The 16,856-nt window shown below is 38.5% G+C and overlaps 1 protein-coding gene across 7 annotated transcripts; it reads left to right on the top strand.

Moving 5' to 3' along the window:
• The first annotated feature begins 8,587 nt into the window (after nucleotides 1-8,587).
• LOC131044797 (GCN5-related N-acetyltransferase 6, chloroplastic) lies at nucleotides 8,588-15,952 on the top strand. 7 transcript variants are annotated; one of them, XM_057978231.2, is made up of 10 exons: nucleotides 8,594-9,328; nucleotides 11,059-11,281; nucleotides 11,382-11,430; nucleotides 11,620-11,656; nucleotides 14,018-14,087; nucleotides 14,269-14,370; nucleotides 14,592-14,696; nucleotides 14,830-14,986; nucleotides 15,100-15,176; nucleotides 15,268-15,952. In XM_057978231.2, the coding sequence occupies exons 1-10, from the start codon at nucleotides 9,225-9,227 to the stop codon at nucleotides 15,337-15,339; spliced, it is 996 nt and encodes a 331-aa protein (XP_057834214.1). In that variant the 5' UTR covers nucleotides 8,594-9,224; the 3' UTR covers nucleotides 15,340-15,952. The 7 variants fall into 7 exon arrangements, with proteins under 7 accessions (XP_057834218.1, XP_057834214.1, XP_057834216.1 ...); XM_057978232.2 differs by having other exon boundaries at nucleotides 8,605-9,328; nucleotides 14,269-14,340; XM_057978235.2 differs by lacking the exon at nucleotides 14,592-14,696 and having other exon boundaries at nucleotides 8,588-9,328; nucleotides 14,269-14,340.
• Nucleotides 15,953-16,856: the final 904 nt, after the last annotated feature.

Genomic DNA, 16,856 nt, shown 5'->3' with positions numbered 1-16,856 from the left:
TGGTCCTGAGATTTGTCTCCTCGACAATATTATGGATAATATTTCCTCCTCCCTACACCTTTGCTTAGTGGGGAGATTCTTGGCCTTTAGACCCACGATAGACATGGTCGGAAGATGGGTTGGTTCCAGATGGAAACTAAAAGGTAGCGTCTCTGTCTCTTCTATGTCGGGTGGGCTCTTTTTATTCAGATTCACTGTTGAAGAAGACTTTATTTACATTATGTCTGGTTCATGGTCTTACGACAAACACTGCTTAGCTCTCTCTAAGTGGAAGTCGGGTTTTGACCCTAGTGCAAACCTCCTCAGACTTGCGTTGGTTTGGATCAGACTCCCTGGCCTCCCTTTGGAATTCTGGGATGCCACCATGTTTAGATGGATTGGCAACTCTTTTGGTCAGTTCATTGCTACTGATAATGTGACGATCCAGAAGTCCAAACTTGTTTATGCTCGCCTATGTGTGAATGTGGCTGTTAACAACCCCCTCCCTAACTTCATAGCTCTCAAATCTAAATGGGGTAAATGGACGCAAGCTATTGTCTACGAGAATGCCTCCCTTTATTGTCAAAGGTGTGGAAAACATGGTCATGTGATTGCTAACTGTCTGACCCCTCCGCCTCCGGAGGAAAAACAGAAGGAGAAGCTGTCCTCCCCAGGAATTGTCAATGTGGAGGCGAATTTGAATGTTACCCCCCCAATCCCCCGGTTACTGACAATAATGAGGACTAGGTCAAGGACTTGAAGGAAAAGGATGGTTCTGAACTTCCTATTGAGGAGGGCTACCCCTTCTTGGAGGGTATTCTTAATATGATGAAGATCCTTGACCCCAAGGCGACACATCTCTCCTTAGGGAGCTGCTTAGACCTAGACTTAGAAGAGGGAGAGATGTCCAGAGGAAGGTAGAACAAGAAGGACTGAAAGTTGAAGAGTGCTTCAAAGAGAAGAAAGGGTACAACGAGACTACTTTGAATGTGCTCATGTAGCTGAATCCCAATACTATGGGGGAAAACGGGAGGAGTATATGGTGTATAGGGGTTGGCCCCACGCCTCCCAAAGTGAACGTCTTGGATTCGACCTCCTCTTCTACAACTACTAGATCTATTGGGGAGATTTACTGTGACATTTCTTTCTCAAGGTAGTCGATCTGCCCCGTCTTCGCCTGTGGATAAAGCAAAAGAGGAATGGCAAGAACCAAAAAGAAAAACTAGAGGAAATAAGAAGGCGGATGTTGGAAATGACTCTAAACCAAGCAGACCCTCTGAGAGGACCCTTAGAACTAAGGTAATGGCTAGAGAAATTGCCAGTGGATGACAATTAACTCTGGAGACATCTCAAAAAGGCAAGAAATGAAGTTCCTTTCATGGAACTTAAGGGGCTTAAACAACCCCCAAAAGTAGTATGCTCTTAAGCAATGCATAGTAACCAATAAGGTTGATATTATTCTAATCTAGCAGGTGAAAATGACCTATCAAAATTTTGCTTCTCTTGTGGACAGTATATGGCCTGGTGTTGCCTTCTATTATAGTGAGGTGGAAGGAGCTTCATGGGGAATTGTGACTCTCTGGAATAAGAGCAAGTTGGATGGGCACGTTGTTGGCCTTTCTCACAACTTTCTTGCTACCGAGTTCACTATGAACAACTTCTCATGGTACTTTTTCAACATATATGCTCCTAATACTAGAAATGGTCGGGCTCTAGTCTGGGAGGAAATCTATATCTTCATGACTAATAATAAGGAGGCAATGTTCATCTTAGTCGGTGACTTTAACACCCCTCTTTTTCCCTCCGAGAAGTTAGGTGGTCTAACTGATTACAGTGATAGCATGCTTGACTTTGCTGACTTCATTAGAAAAAAATGAGCTATTTCTAGACCTTCAAGGAAATCCTTTCACCTGGTCTAACAACAGAAAAGGCTCTAATCTGATTCAGATCAAGTTGGATAGGTTTCTGATCTCTGCTAAGTGGGACCTTGGTAACACTTCCTCGCACTATCTCTGACCATTCCCCAATCCTCCTTTCTTGGGTTGATAGGCCGATCTCGGGCCCCATACCATTTAGGTATGAGATTATGTGGCACTCTCACTCGGACTTCAAACAATGTATACAAAATTGGTGGAACTCCCCTGTTCAAGGTTCTGCTATGTTTAGAATCTCTAAAAAGCTAGAGATAATCAAAAGGGTCGTCAGAGCCTGGAATAAATCTTCCTTTGGTGATATCTTTAAGAGAAAGAAGGAAGTTGAAACCAATTTGGACCGCCTCCAGAGAACCATTGCGGAGGGGATAACCTTAATGGATATCCACAAAGAGGAGGAAGGTTGGAGACAAAAACGCAAAGAAATCATGAGCCTTGAAGAGATCTATTGGAAGCAAAGATCGAGAATCCAGTGGTTAATTGAGGGGGATAGGAACACCTCCTTCTTTCATAGGTCTACCTCAAAGCACAAAAGGAGAAACACTATCTGTTCCATTCTAAAGAATTGGTGGGGAATAACGAGATTGGGAAATGGGCTTCTCTTTTCTTTACTAATGCTTACACTAATGACAGGGCGAGCAAACCTACTAAGGTTAGTGATAAGCTTCTCAATCTTATCCCTCAAGTCCTGAATGATGCTGACAATGAGCTACTGATGTGCCAAGTGTTTGAAGATGAAGTTATAGAGGCGGTTTTTGCGATGGCTTCCTTTAAGGCCCCAAGACCTGACGACTTCCCTCCAACATACTTGCTGGTGTTCTGGGAAACTGTGAAGTATGACTTAATCAAAGATACCAGGGACTTCATTCACACTGGGAACCTTCTAAAGAAATTGAATAACACTTTCATTGTATTGGTTCCCAAAGTTCCAGATCCTAAGTTTATAACTAATTATCGCCCTATCAGCCTATGCAATTTGGTTTACAAGATCTTCTCTAAAGTTGTTGTCAACATAATCAAACCCCTTCTTGATAGATGTATTAGCCCCTCTCAGAGGGGTTTTGTTCCGGGCAGGTAGATCCTCGATGCAGTCATAACTACCCATGAGGTCATCCACTCCATGGAGAAGAGTCGCAACCCAAGTATGGCTCTTAAACTTGGCATCTCTAAGGCTTATGATAAAGTTAACTGGAATTTCCTATATGTTGTTCTATCCAAGATGGGATTCCGGGAAAGGTTCCTCAATGTTATCAAGGTGGCAGTTGAAAGTGTTCACTACTTGGTGATTGTCAACGACACCCCTTGGGGATTCTTCAAGGCTGGGAAGGGCCTAAGGCAGGGGGACCCTCTCTCACCTTATTTGTTTATTATGGTGGCAGAAGTTTTGAGCAGGAACTTCTCCCACTTAATCAGGAATAGAAGAATCTCGGGGGTGAAAGCGGCTTCTACCCTTCCGCCGATGGTTATGCAACAATTTGTTGATGACACCTTCTTGTTTCGCAAGTAGTCTATTATTGAAGCTAAAGAATGGAAACACTTGTTGGAGGATTACGCCTTGGCCTCAAGACAACTTATCAATTATAATAAGAGCAAAGTTTATTTTTTCAACATGGATAGGAATCTCCAAGGTAAACTTATGCAAATTCTTGGATGTTGTGCTACTAATCTTCCCGATTCCTACTTGGGACTTCCCCTCACAATTAAGGAGGTCACCCCCCAATTCTGGAAGTCCATCTTAGAAAGAATGCAAAAGAAACTTGCTGGCTAGACTAGAAAAACCCTGAGTAGCGCTGGCAAACTCCAACTTCTATCAGCCTCTCTTCAAGGTGTCCCAATCTATTTTCTAGCAATATTTAAGATCTCCATTGCTATGGCTGAGAAACTTGAGAAAATCCAAAGAAGTTTTATGTGGACGGGGATGGAGGAAAAATTTAGACTCAGCCTAGTCAATTGGGAGGTGGTGTGCAAACCTAAGTACATGGGAGGCCTAGGGATCAAAAAATGTTTGGACTTGAACAAGGCTTTGCTGGCTAAAATTGGATGGAATCTTGTGAAGGACAGAGCTGACCGGTGCAAGATTATGCAGGCTAAGTATATCAATCACACCCCCTTCTCTTCCCTTCTATCTTCTCATGAGCTCCCTCTTTGGATCAAAGATATGGAACAACATTGTCAAAAACCGAAAGCTTCTTAAGGGAGGTCTAAAGTGGATTCTGGAAGGACAACTAGATTGGCAATAGACCCCTGGCCTCTTCCCGCTCTAGTTGCCTCATGGGAACCCTCAAGGACTCGCTTGGTCCTCTAGTGATGAATTACATATCCCCCTCTCACTGTTGGTTAAGGCTTGCTGATGGTCTAGGAGATAATACTCATTGGGGCCATTTGGCGGGGCAATTACAATCTCTTCTTGAGGAGGTCAGGATTCCTCGATTCCCTCATGTTGATAAGTTTGTTTGGGCTAATAATCCCTCTAGGTCTTTCAGTGTTAAGTTGGCCTATAATCTCCTGTTCGCTCTTGCGAACAACTGCTACAATTGGAGAGAAGTTTGGAATTCTCAGCTTATCCCTAAAATAAACTTTTTTTGGTGGACAACTTTGCATGGGAAGATCCTTACCATTGATAACCTTAAAAGGAGAGGCTTCTTGTTAGCCAATCGGTGTGTTCTGTGTAATTGTGCTGAGGAGAGCATAAATCATCTATTTATTCATTGCCCCTTCGCTTCTATGGTCTGGCACAAAGTCTTACAGAAATTCAACATTGCATGGACCTTCTTGGAAGACTTGCAACAATTTATTAGCAATTGGAAGTGCCCCTATGCTCACCCTTTGATTAGACAGCTTTGGAAACTCATCCCTCCTCATATCTGTTGGAATATCTGGAAGGAAAGGAACAACCAGATCTTTCGGGATACTAATAACTCTGTTGACACAGTGGTTGGCATAACAAAAAAGCTCCTTAGGGAGAACGCTTTGGTCTGCAAATGGAAAAAACCGCAATCTGTCCCTTTGGTGATGGATTGCAATTGGGTTAGGACATGGAATCTGCCTAACGGCTTCCTCTGATATGACAATTCTAAAAGGATGGAGAGGCTCAACACTAGATGGTCAGCCTTGTCCCCCTCATGGTTCAAACTTAACTTTGATGGTACCGCTTGCAGTGGAGTTGCGGTGGGAGGTGGAATTTTAAGGGATAGCCTGGGCAACCTGATTCTGGCCTATGCTGGGAATTTTGGCTCTGCCTCGATTAACATGGATGAAGCCTTAGCGCTCTTCTGGGGGCTTAAATTGGCTCTCTATATTAATGCTAAAAGATTGATCATTGAAGGGGATTCTACGCTGATTATTGAGGCGACTAAAGGTGTTTCTGGTATTAGCTGGATGATTAGCAACATACTCAAGGACATATGGTTTATGATTGTTTGGCTTGAGGAATTTCAAATTCAACATATTTATAGAGAGGTAAATTCAGTGGCAGACTCCCTAGCTGTGGCAGGCCTTGAGATGAAAGGTATGAGGTGCCAGAGACACCTGGAATCGCTTTCTGACATATAGAAATCCCTCATAGGAAGAGATCAAAATTTCATTACTAACCAATGATTTGCTTTGTCCTATTTTATGGGTGAACGTTTTGGCCCTTCTGCGATGTCAAGATGTAGGAGGGAAATTCAAATTTGAACTGGGTGGGTTATGCCAAGGTGGCTATCGGTGGTCCCCATTTTCTCCACCGCTCTGATCTGGCATTGATGTGTCCGACCACCTATAATTGTGTTACCGAAGGATTGCAGCTTCAACTTTTAATCATTAACTTGATAGACCATAGCAAGTACAACACTTATTTCTATAACTAAAACTTGAGATTTCTCCATAATAAAGATCTTTGCAAGTTGTCGGACGAGTTAAGAGGTGTCCTTTCACATGCTTATCTGAGCTGGCAAACGCATGCCTTGGGAAACACCATAAAAGATAATTATTGCAGTTTTCACCACACTTTGGCTAAAATTTTGTCGATCATTCTTACCTTTCACTCAGGTTTCTCCCTCTGCAAAACCATTACCAATTCTGCGCTGCTTACCAACATCACTCTGGAGGAAGCTGATATGGGGGGGATTTAGTCCGGGTTGAATCAAACATTGTTTGATGAATGCTTTCGCAATGACCCATGTGTTTGGATGTATTTCAAGGAAGGGGGCATTATCTCGTTCATGGAAGCCATGGCTGGGTTTGATGAAAACCTCTCCATGCAGTTTGTTAGTAGTTGGAAAGACAAGAGAGTTGTTATGGGGGATATTTCGTTTGAAATTAATGAAGATGTCATTGCCCAAGCTACGGGACTTTCTACTGAGGGAAGGAAGTGGAAGAAAACCAACAGGGTCACATATGAGACCAGTATGAACATATTCTACAAAAAGGGTGAGGAACTAGTTAAGCTGCGTGGGGGTTTCAACAGAGAATGCCTACCTTATTCGTGGGACTAGGTGTGTAAAATTATCATGAAATATTTTACCCTTGAGGGAAGATATGGGGTTTTCTATTACTACCACTTCCCGTTGCTCAATCATTTTCACAACCATGATACTATTTCCTTTCCGTTCTTTTTACTTCATGCTTTGGAATCCACTGTTAAAGAGGTTCGTCATTGCATGAGTCAGGACAACAATTTCACCATCCTTCACCAGGGTTTAATGTTTCGGCTCTACAATTTCCACCGGGCCCTGTGTCCGCCTAAACCCATCTTTGTCCAGCTCGCTCCCTACTACCAGGCCCCCCCTGTTGGTACTAAAAAAGGAAATAAAAAGACCTCGAAAAAGCCTAATATGCCATGTCAATCCCCTGACCATGCCCCTCTCATTTCCCCTAAAATTTGGGAGAAAAACAAATGTAATCCTTTCGCTACCAAAGCTACCTCCAAAAAACCCAGGAAAGACCCAAGATCCTGTTAGTTGAGTCTAACACGGAGGACGGTGTGACCCCTCGGAGGTCCAATATATTTGCTAGTAAACCCCGTATGAAACAAATTGGTGTGAGGAAGAACTATGCCAAAGACGGTGAGGAAGATTCTGAGAAGGAAGAAAGTGATAAGGCTGAGGATGATATGGAGGCCATGGAGGGCTCAAAGTCTTCTAAGCTGGATACCAATGCCCCTGACTCTGAGATCGTAAAGGAAGATAATAAGAACACCTCCCCTTCTTCTACCACTTCCCCCCCTCATAATCATATCTCTGAGGAGGATGGGAGGAAGTCTGAGGGCGGTCAGACTGTTGTTGAAGGTGGAAAGAAGGAGGAGGTGGTGCATTGTATAGGGTGTAAAGCTATCTCCAAGGACCTGAACGGTGTGAAGAAGAAGTTGGACTATTTGGATTCCCATGTCAGCAAAATTGCGAAATTTGCCATTAAAGTCATGCACTCCTCGACCACTACAATGTGCCTGTTGCACCAGGAAAAAGTGAACCAGGGTGGGTTGGAAGGTGACACCACGAAGGAACTGTTTGAATTCCTTGCTGAAGATTGGACCGAATTGTTGCTCTCCTAGCACATGGGAGCTGGAAAAAATGATTAATTGGTGATGCTTTCCTTTTTTGTTCTAGTTTTCGTTTCAGGATCGGTTGGATCCTTGCTATGTTTAATTTCTTTATCAACCCTAGGAGGCTTGTTAAGACTCTCTTTACTTTCTTTCTTTATTATAGTTTGAACATTATGCTTACCTCTAAGGATAGATGGTTTAAGGTTAGTTTCTTTTTTGTTATCTTCTGTTTAAGTTGCTATATGGACAAGATTGTTATCAATCTTGGGTTATTCTATAGCTGCAAGTGGTTTATGTTTTTGATGATTAAGATAAGGATTGGCTGACTGTCGTTTGGCAGCTGTGTGTGTGTTGGTTATGCTCTCTTTGAGGCTTGATGTGTATTCCAGGTCAGCCCCCTTGTTTTGGCTGCTTTATTATAAAAAACACACACCTCAAATTATTTGCTTTTAATTTTTATTAAGAGATATTTTGACATCCATATATGAATGTAATAATATAATATTCATATATTAATAAAAATATAATATTGTAATGATTAATAAATAATAATAATATAAAAAATAATAAAATACTTTAATAATTTATCATAAGTAAACCATTAAGATAAGCATAGCATAAATGATCATTTAACATTACTACTCAACATCAACCTTAATTAGACCATAATTTGAAATTTTAATCTAACTCAAATTGATCTACTCACACTTTATCATCCAATCATAAACCTAACTCTATCCCAAAATCAACTCTAAACCTAACCCAATCCCTAGCCCTATCCCAATAACATTATGTACTACTATTGTAATTATGTATTAATATTATTATAATAGTATGAATATTTATATGTATTTTTAGATTAAATATTATTTTGATTTATAATATTAATATTTATAATAATATTATTATCATATATTTAATTATAGTATTATTATTAATTTAATTGTTATAGTATTAAAAAATAATTGTTATTAAATAATTTTTTTTAATATATATAGAAGTACATTGTATAGAGTAGACTTAAGATAAACGCTAGTTATCTACTACACACAAAATTAAGATCCAACGAGGCATGGGAAAACTTAAACTCCAGCCACGAAACCTAGTAAATAAGTTACCAGGTGGCAAAATTTCAACCCTACACCAAATTTAGTAGTGGATTTATGCTACAGTGGATATATTGTTTTCTGTGGTTTGCTGGATCGATCATTATCCTAAATGAAGAACCATGTAACTTGCAACCAACAGTTTAGCTGAAGTAAGGTTAAAGGGATTCTGGTAAACACTGTTTGATTTTGACTCATCGTTGTATTCCAGCTTTACCCGCCGTTTGGATGGTATGAATGCAGGCCAGCAAATATAGAGGTAATTCTCAAAAGAGGGAAAGGAAAAATGTAGCCAAGGGAAGGGAGAAGCCTACTACAAATCTGAAAGGGAAACGATATAATTTCATTCCCTGCTCCCTTTCTTTTTGAGAACAGAATCATGACTTCGATATGATTTGTCATGAGATTTTGTCAATACGTTGTGGTTTTTTGAAGAATTTATGATGTGGATGTGAATTTCCCCGATGTTTGTAAAGTGGCTGAGGATTTTCCGAAGATTTAGTGAATGTTTATGAAGTGTATGTGAACTATCCCAAAATTTTATGAAGTGGGTGTGAATGGTGTGAATATATATGAAATGGGTGTGAATTTTACTGAGATTTTATGAAGTGGTTATATTGGTACAGAGGGCGGCCAGTATATCGGGGATTCTTGTTATTATATTGAGATTTTAAGAGGTGTTATGCAATGTTAAAATCACCGGGTTTGATGTATGGGGGTATGCCGGTATTGCACTGTGGTAAAAGAAGGGAAGCGGCCTTTGCCATTACATCATCCATATCTCCTGTTAGGTATGCGAAATCAAATAATTGTGCCTGCTTTTTTTCTGGGGTCTTAATTGATGTTTTGGATTTGAATGGATTTTCAATATCTGATGGAATTGTTCTGTTCAATATTTTTTTCTGAAGCTAGCCCTTTTTGATACCTGTGTAGCTATTCAATATATCTGGCTTTTGTGTTACTGTGTTTTAAATTGTTCTTAATAGATGTTTTGGATTTGAATGAATTTTCAATATCTGATGGAATTGTTCTGTTCAATATTTTTTTCTGAAGCTAGCCCTTTTTGAAATCTGTGTAGCTATTCAATATTTCTGGCTTTTGTGTTACTGTGTTTTAAATTGTTTTCTCTAATAAAAAAAATTGTGGGTCATTTCTATGTATTCATAAGCATGTTGCTACAGAGACAGATTTTACATTAATGGAAGAGTCTGTTTGGTAAGTGTATTTATTTGGAACTGTTAAAGACGGAAATTTTAATGCATATCTTTGGTCAGTTGTCTCATTTTTCCATAAAATTTTCAAAACAACATTCTGCAATCAGGAAATTATAGTTAAATGCAACACAAATCTAAATTTTAAAGTAATTTTGTTAATATTTATTAAAAATCTTAGTCTATAATACTTATTCGTAAGATCTGCCAATTCTATACCTTTATGAATATCTTGGTTCTTAGTTTCCCTTGCTGCCGAATTTAAAGGGGAAATGGGGAACTGCGATTCTAATGGATCACATTTGAAGATTGTACAACACAGGCCACAGTCAGATGTACTTTATAGTATTACATCACAACCTTGTTGCATTTCTTGTGGTGGTGAATATGAACCTCAAATCACAATATGAAATTGTGATTACCACAACAACTCATCACAAACCCTTTGGATGAGAGGATGTATTATATCAAGACAACATTATTAATCATCGCTTGACTCTTGGTAATGTGGGGACACATCAAAACTTGGAGTTTTTGAACCTAGAATTGTTCCCTTTTGTACCAGGAAAAAATGCTTGAAATTGGAAGTGCCTAATTTCTTATATTTGTTGTTAGGGAGATGATTTATATTTGAAAGGTACTGTATTTGCTCTTTTATGAATCCCATCATGCATCTGATTTTTGCATTTGCTTTCAACGGGCCTGCATAAAGATATTATGCAAGGAATTGTGTAGCGGTTTTGTTTCAAGTCCTGTGTGAGAATCAGTGATCAGGACCTTTGCATTCTAATGAAGTGAAGGAAACTTGAATTGATGTCTTGTAGTGGCCACTTGTGTTTGCTGGTTGCATACTGAGCTAGCTGTTGTAATCTTAAGTTTCAAGGACCCACTGGACAGCCTACATTTGAGGATGTACAGTCATTTAAGGAAGGAAGGAGATTGGATCTTCATTTTCTTGAGGGTTCTGAACCTCATTAACACTGGATGGTATATTCAGAGCTCTAAGCTATTTCAGTTGTTACATGATAGAGTTTCACAAGGTTCATTAAAGCGGATAACACAGTGTGTGACGAAACCTAACCACTAATATTAGCTTTAACTGCATACATTTAGTTATGAGTCTCGCTCATGACAACTTAATGTAACCCGACTAGGTTTTGAACCTGGGTTTCTTCCTGGCAACATTCTGCTTTAGCCCAATTTAATTTATTAAATTGTTTTAAAGAATTAATGTTTAGATCTATTGGATACTTGTCTTTAATGGTAATTTCGCCTAGCCTTTAGCTTTTCTGATATTTATGTTTTCACAGGCAGAGGATTTCAAAAAAGCGAACATGGAAGTGTGCTATAATACGATGCAGCAACAGTGCTCCAGGGGTTCAGGACTCAACAACACCCCAGGTTGACACCACAGGCTTATCTGATCTTTCATTTGACAGATTGCAACCCACAGATCAAGACTGTAAGACCCGTTATAGAAAAGTTTTTGGCAATTTTGTGGCCCGGGAAGCTATCTTGGATGAAGAGTATTGGGTCAGTTCTAAACTTTGCAAAATGCTGTTGTTTTCTCTTGATAATTTGATATATCCAGAGTGACTCATTTGTGGCTGGCCTTATGTTAAATGGTAGACAGCAGCATGGTTGCGTGCAGAAAGTCACTGGGAGGACCAGCGACATCTTCGGTTTGTTTTTCCCATCTTCTGTTAGCAATTTCATGTTTTCTCTTCTTTGTTCATTTTACATTGGTGTAAACTGTATACAGAGGAATGTAATATAGATTTCGATATTGAAGTTTTTGATTTCTCGCCAGATAGATATTTAATCTTTGTTATATAAAATACTGAGATTTAATATCTTTTCTTTCATGACAGTTATGTGGATAGCCACAAAAGACAATTTGCAGAACAGGTTGGTTATTCTTTTTTTATATACTGAGGCTTTTGGCTTTCAAGTCATATAATTTGTAAAATCTCCCCCTTCAATTCAATATAATAAAACCTCTTTGAACATGAGTTGTCTATGGAAGATCTGATTATGACAATATGCATCGTTTAACAACATGAATGCCATTTGCTACTAAGTTTGATTAGTTCAAATTTTGCTGTGGTTCCCTTGTTTGCTTGCATATAAATGTATGCCACATTGACTTGCATGGAGTCATTTAGGTGGAACTGTTATGCTTCATTATTTTTTAGATGCTCTTGTCAATGAATGGTGAAGTCTGCAACTATAATGTAAATCCTTATGCTTAATGAAGTTGAAAAATACATAGATCAGCTTTCTGTGCTATCTGACACAGCATGCGAGTCTAGAGCTCATGATGTTTATATGCTTAAATGTGATGTTTGTAAGCTGAAACCATTTATAGTTGAGCTTGATGTGAGTATGCTCTAGTACACAACCACATTCGGTAATCAAACTGTTATGTATATTCTAATTCATTATGTGCCTTTCAATGCATTTTGTTTATACCTATGTTCCACCGAGTTTCCGGGACAGGGACGGCCGGGACGTGTTTCCAGTACGGGGGTACTTTTGGGTCATTTTCGGGGGGACGGCAGGGGATGACTGTTAAAAAAATAGGGGGGTTTTTTACATATATAGAGAAATTTCAAATTTCAAATATGCATATCATAACAATGGTAAAGCATTCATTATAGACATTAATACATTGCATGAGACTTGAATTGAGATTTCACGAGAGAATTGACAAACATTTTACCAAAATTCAAATGCTTTCATTAATCATTGCCAACAAACATATGTCATAAACATCCATAATAGACATAAAATGATAAATATTAAACATCCATAACTATGAAATGACATAAACTGTAAATAGAAAAGTTAAAACATAGAAGTCCATAATCAGCTGTACATCATAATGTTAAGATAAACTAAGAAAATATATGGCTGTCCATAAGCAGCACATGGTAGGTCTAAGACTAGGAGTCTAAATCAAAATCAGAGCTAGAGTCTCTGTCTGAGTTCACTCCTTAACTAGCTACTCCTTCTCTTCTTGCTGCTCTTTTCCTATTTTGCAAATGTCAAAATGAGTGTCTTTTTCTTCCTTTTGTTTGTTTTATGCATTAGGTTAGGGTTTGTTATATTTTAAATTTTTAATGTTTATTTGGGGTCTTGGTGGGGCCAGCCGGACCTCTATTTTAAATTAAAAATGTGTTTTCTTTTTAGTTTGGGCACTAAAAAAATCTGGGCTGTAGGGGACGGCAAGAAGTCCCTGGGACGACATCCCCAAGAAGTCCCTGGGACGACCTCTTGGTGGGGCCAGCCGGACCTCTATTTTAAATTAAAAATGTGTTTTCTTTTTAGTTTGGGCACTAAAAAAATCTGGGCTGTAGGGGACAGCAAGAAGTCCCTGGGACGACATCCCCAAGAAGTCCCTGGGACGACCTGTCATCCCAGGGACTTCTTGCTGTCCCCTACGGCCCAAAACCTGGGAGTCCCCTACTGCCCAAAACCCGTCCTGGAAACGTCCCCTGCGATTTTGCAAAAAATTGAATGCTCAGGAAATGTCAAAATCCCGTCCCCTCATCCCCATTTCGTCCTGGATATGGGTACGAGGGAAAAATGCTAGGGGACGCATCCCCGTGGAACATAGATTTATACTGTTCAAGTTGGAGAATCTGTCCAGTTAGAAGCCAGATTTTGTATTTTTGAAATTTGGTTTGGACTGTTTCTACACTTAAATACCTATCTGAGGCATAGGGATGTATGTATAAAGGGTTACATTGTTTGTTTGACTACATGTTTGAGAGTTTCGAGATGCTTATCTGTGAATGACACAAGTGAACTTTTGTCATAGTGATAACTTTTATGGTCGCTGCTGCCTGATGGTAGTTAATAATTCATAGACGTAGGAGAATTTTGCTGGCTAGCTCCAGGTTCACATTTGAATACTTGATGTTAAGGATAGGTGATTGGCAATATCATATAATGTTATAAATATATAGGCATCATTTGTTAAAAAATGGAACAAACCGTGTACGTGTTATGTGCTGGTTACTGTAGCCCCACACCATGTGATGTCAAATCAACAAATTGGCAAATACACTAGTTTTTAAATATTTTTCCTCCTGGAAACTTTATCTTAATTTGAAAATAACCTAAAATTCCACTAGATTTCTTCAAACCGGTCTAAAGAAGGGTTATTATTACAGTATGCCACAATTCTTTGCTCACCTAGTAACTGTACCTTAAAATGTATATTTGTAATCAATATCTGATGATGCATTTTGTTCATCATCACAGCAATGATTCTGGTATATCCACTTTTCTGCATGCTTCTAATCGACCTGCAGATAGAAGTTTCATTTTAAAGGTGATTGTTCTCTATGTTGACATGTCTTGTTTAAGGAACTTGAATAAGAAATAAAGGTAATCTACTATACTTGAATGACTGTTATTAAGCTCAAGAGAATGTATGCTTGTTTACCAATTTAGATTGTATTGTTTTCTCTATATTGGATGTGCATGGTTTGATGGCAATTTGTTTTTGACAGGAGTTTAATGCCCTGAAGCGACGGTGCTTTGGAAGGGATGGTCACTACCTCAAATGTTTTTGCATTGTTGCAGTAAGGACTAGCACTACTTATAGTTATAATGTATTCCTCAAATCATATTCAGTTTCTTTAAATACTTACATATCTGTCTTCAAATGAATATTGTTATGGCTGTTATGAAGTTTGGAAAGGACACACATATGCACACATATGTATGTATGTATAGTATAGTATGTCTGTATATAAAAGAGAATATTTGGATTGGTTGGTTGGTTGTCTGCAATTTATAGTTTCTTTTTGATATGTTTCTGTGCTTTTTACAGGTTAAGAAGGAAGTTAAAATTAAAAGACGCATTGTTTTGAACAGTATAGTAGGGACACTTGATTTAAGCATTAGACAATTATTGCAAGGAGAAACTTTTCCTGGGGTTAGTACATGATATAAGATGCTATGTCTGGATCCTTAAGATATTTGAAGTAATGCTTTCTATTGGCATTGTGAGTACTCAAGGTTCCATTCTTTTTGACTTACACCTTAAGCTATTTGTGAATGCAAATCAGGAACAAGCGGGATCCTCAATATACATGAGTGGTAGTAAATCTGGATGTTCTCATCGCTATGGCTATGTAGCCAATGTATGTGTTGCAAAGTTTGCTCGCAGACAAGGGATAGGAAGTAACATGTTGCAACTGGCTATCGAAATTGCTAAATCTTCTGGTAGATATTTCATTCTCTATTTTCATCCAGAGTTTTGTTGATGCATATTTGAATAAACCTTGTAGGGCATCTGGATTGAATTAATTTTTTTCTTAATTTTATCTTTGTTACAGGACTAAAGGATGTTTTTGTTCATGTAAATACGAACAATAAGATTGCTCAGCAATTGTACAGAAATATTGGCTTCAAGGTTTGCGATATCTAATTGCATTTTGTTTCTGCAGCTATACATTGTCTCTTTTCTGAACATATTCATGACGTGTGCTATTTTATGTGTATAGGTCGTTGAAGCCGCAACATCTAACTCTTTAGGAGAGCAGAAACAGCTCCTCCTGCTTGAACATCAAATCTAAGTTGATTGTTGGATTGTATTATCTATTTGTATTTTTTGGGATTTTCCGTCTTCAATATTTTTGTAGAAAAATCCTTTTAACTGCCATATCAAGAATTATCAGGTCCAGAGGCAGAAAATGACTCACTGTATCTTTTATCCTTAGAACTTATCAAAATATCGATTGCTATGTGATGCTCATCTCTTCCTTCACTATCTCCTTTCGCACTGCAGTTGACATTCTGTACGAGGAAAACTAAGTTACAGAGCAAGTGGCTTGTCTGTAGAATTAGTTTATCTGCACAAAAACATAAGTGGCTATACAGTGAGGAGAGAGTGAAAGAATGGAGCATTTTAGATGTAAGCTGGCATTGTCGGTTCTTGCATGCATTTATTTCTCAACCCTCAGTTTGGACTGATAATTTTTTATTGTACTGGACCTGGTAATGGTGTACAGACCAGCAGCCTTGGCTTAGATAGTTAGATGTATATGTAAATGACTAGCAAATCTGAAAATCAAATCCAGTCATAGAGTCTCTTGTTCTATGTTTTCAAGTTTCCTGTTGGATACACTTGAAGTTGTAACATCACCATTTTTTACTACTGTAATAAAATGTTATGAGAAATTATGAGAATTTTTGTTGTTTTATCCATTTTGAAGTTCTAAATATTTGCCATGATGTCTCCTATAGTTGGGAGCAAAATGTGTAACCCATTTTGACCTCAAATGCATGACGCCCTAAAATGTAGTAAATCTGAAAATCCAGTCTCGTCATAGAATCTCTTGTTCTATGTTTTCAAGTTTCCTGTTGGATACACTTAAAGTTGTAACATCACCAATTTTTACTACTGTAATCAAATGTTATGAGATTTTTTGTTGTTTTATCCATTTTGAAGTTCTAAATATTTGCAATTATGTCTCCTATGGTTAGAAGCGAAATGTGTAACTCATTTTGACCTCAAATCCATGGCGCCCTACAATGTGGTTTAACATTTTTCTCTGAGAGTTTTTATTTGCTTGAAATATTTTAGTGCACATCAGCAAGATGCCAGGTCTTCTGGGATGATTAAAATTGAAGCAAACAGTCGGGCAAAATAACAAGATAACACTAAGGGCAAAATAACAAGATAACACTAAGGATCGCCATGCTAATTTAATCAAAAGGGAATAAGATCTGCTTCTCATAGAGAATCATTTGCATTTGTCACTACCTTTTTATTACTCTTTCCGTGCAACAAGGAGAGCCATTGAGTAAAAATGCAAATAAATAGCATTTAGTTTCCTGTCTATAAAAAATCTATTTGATTAAACAATTATTTTATTTTGTACTTGTAGATTTTATTTTGCAACTTGTAGTTGCTGATGAGGGTGCAATGCGGTGGTCAAGTCACAACATTGTTGTGGCAGCCATCAAGGTTCAGCCTCTGTTGGACCGCTGATCTGGCAGGCCGTGTGCCTCCACTGGGCTAACACGCTTACAGGCTGTGGGCCTTTGCTGGGGGTTTGAGGCCCTCCAATAGTGGTCTCAGTGATAAAGC

This window comes from Cryptomeria japonica, chromosome 8, assembly GCF_030272615.1.
Source record: "Cryptomeria japonica chromosome 8, Sugi_1.0, whole genome shotgun sequence".
Classification (NCBI taxonomy): domain Eukaryota; kingdom Viridiplantae; phylum Streptophyta; class Pinopsida; order Cupressales; family Cupressaceae; genus Cryptomeria; species Cryptomeria japonica.
Note: the sequence above shows the minus strand (reverse complement) of the source record. Positions and strands in the feature narration are given on the sequence as shown.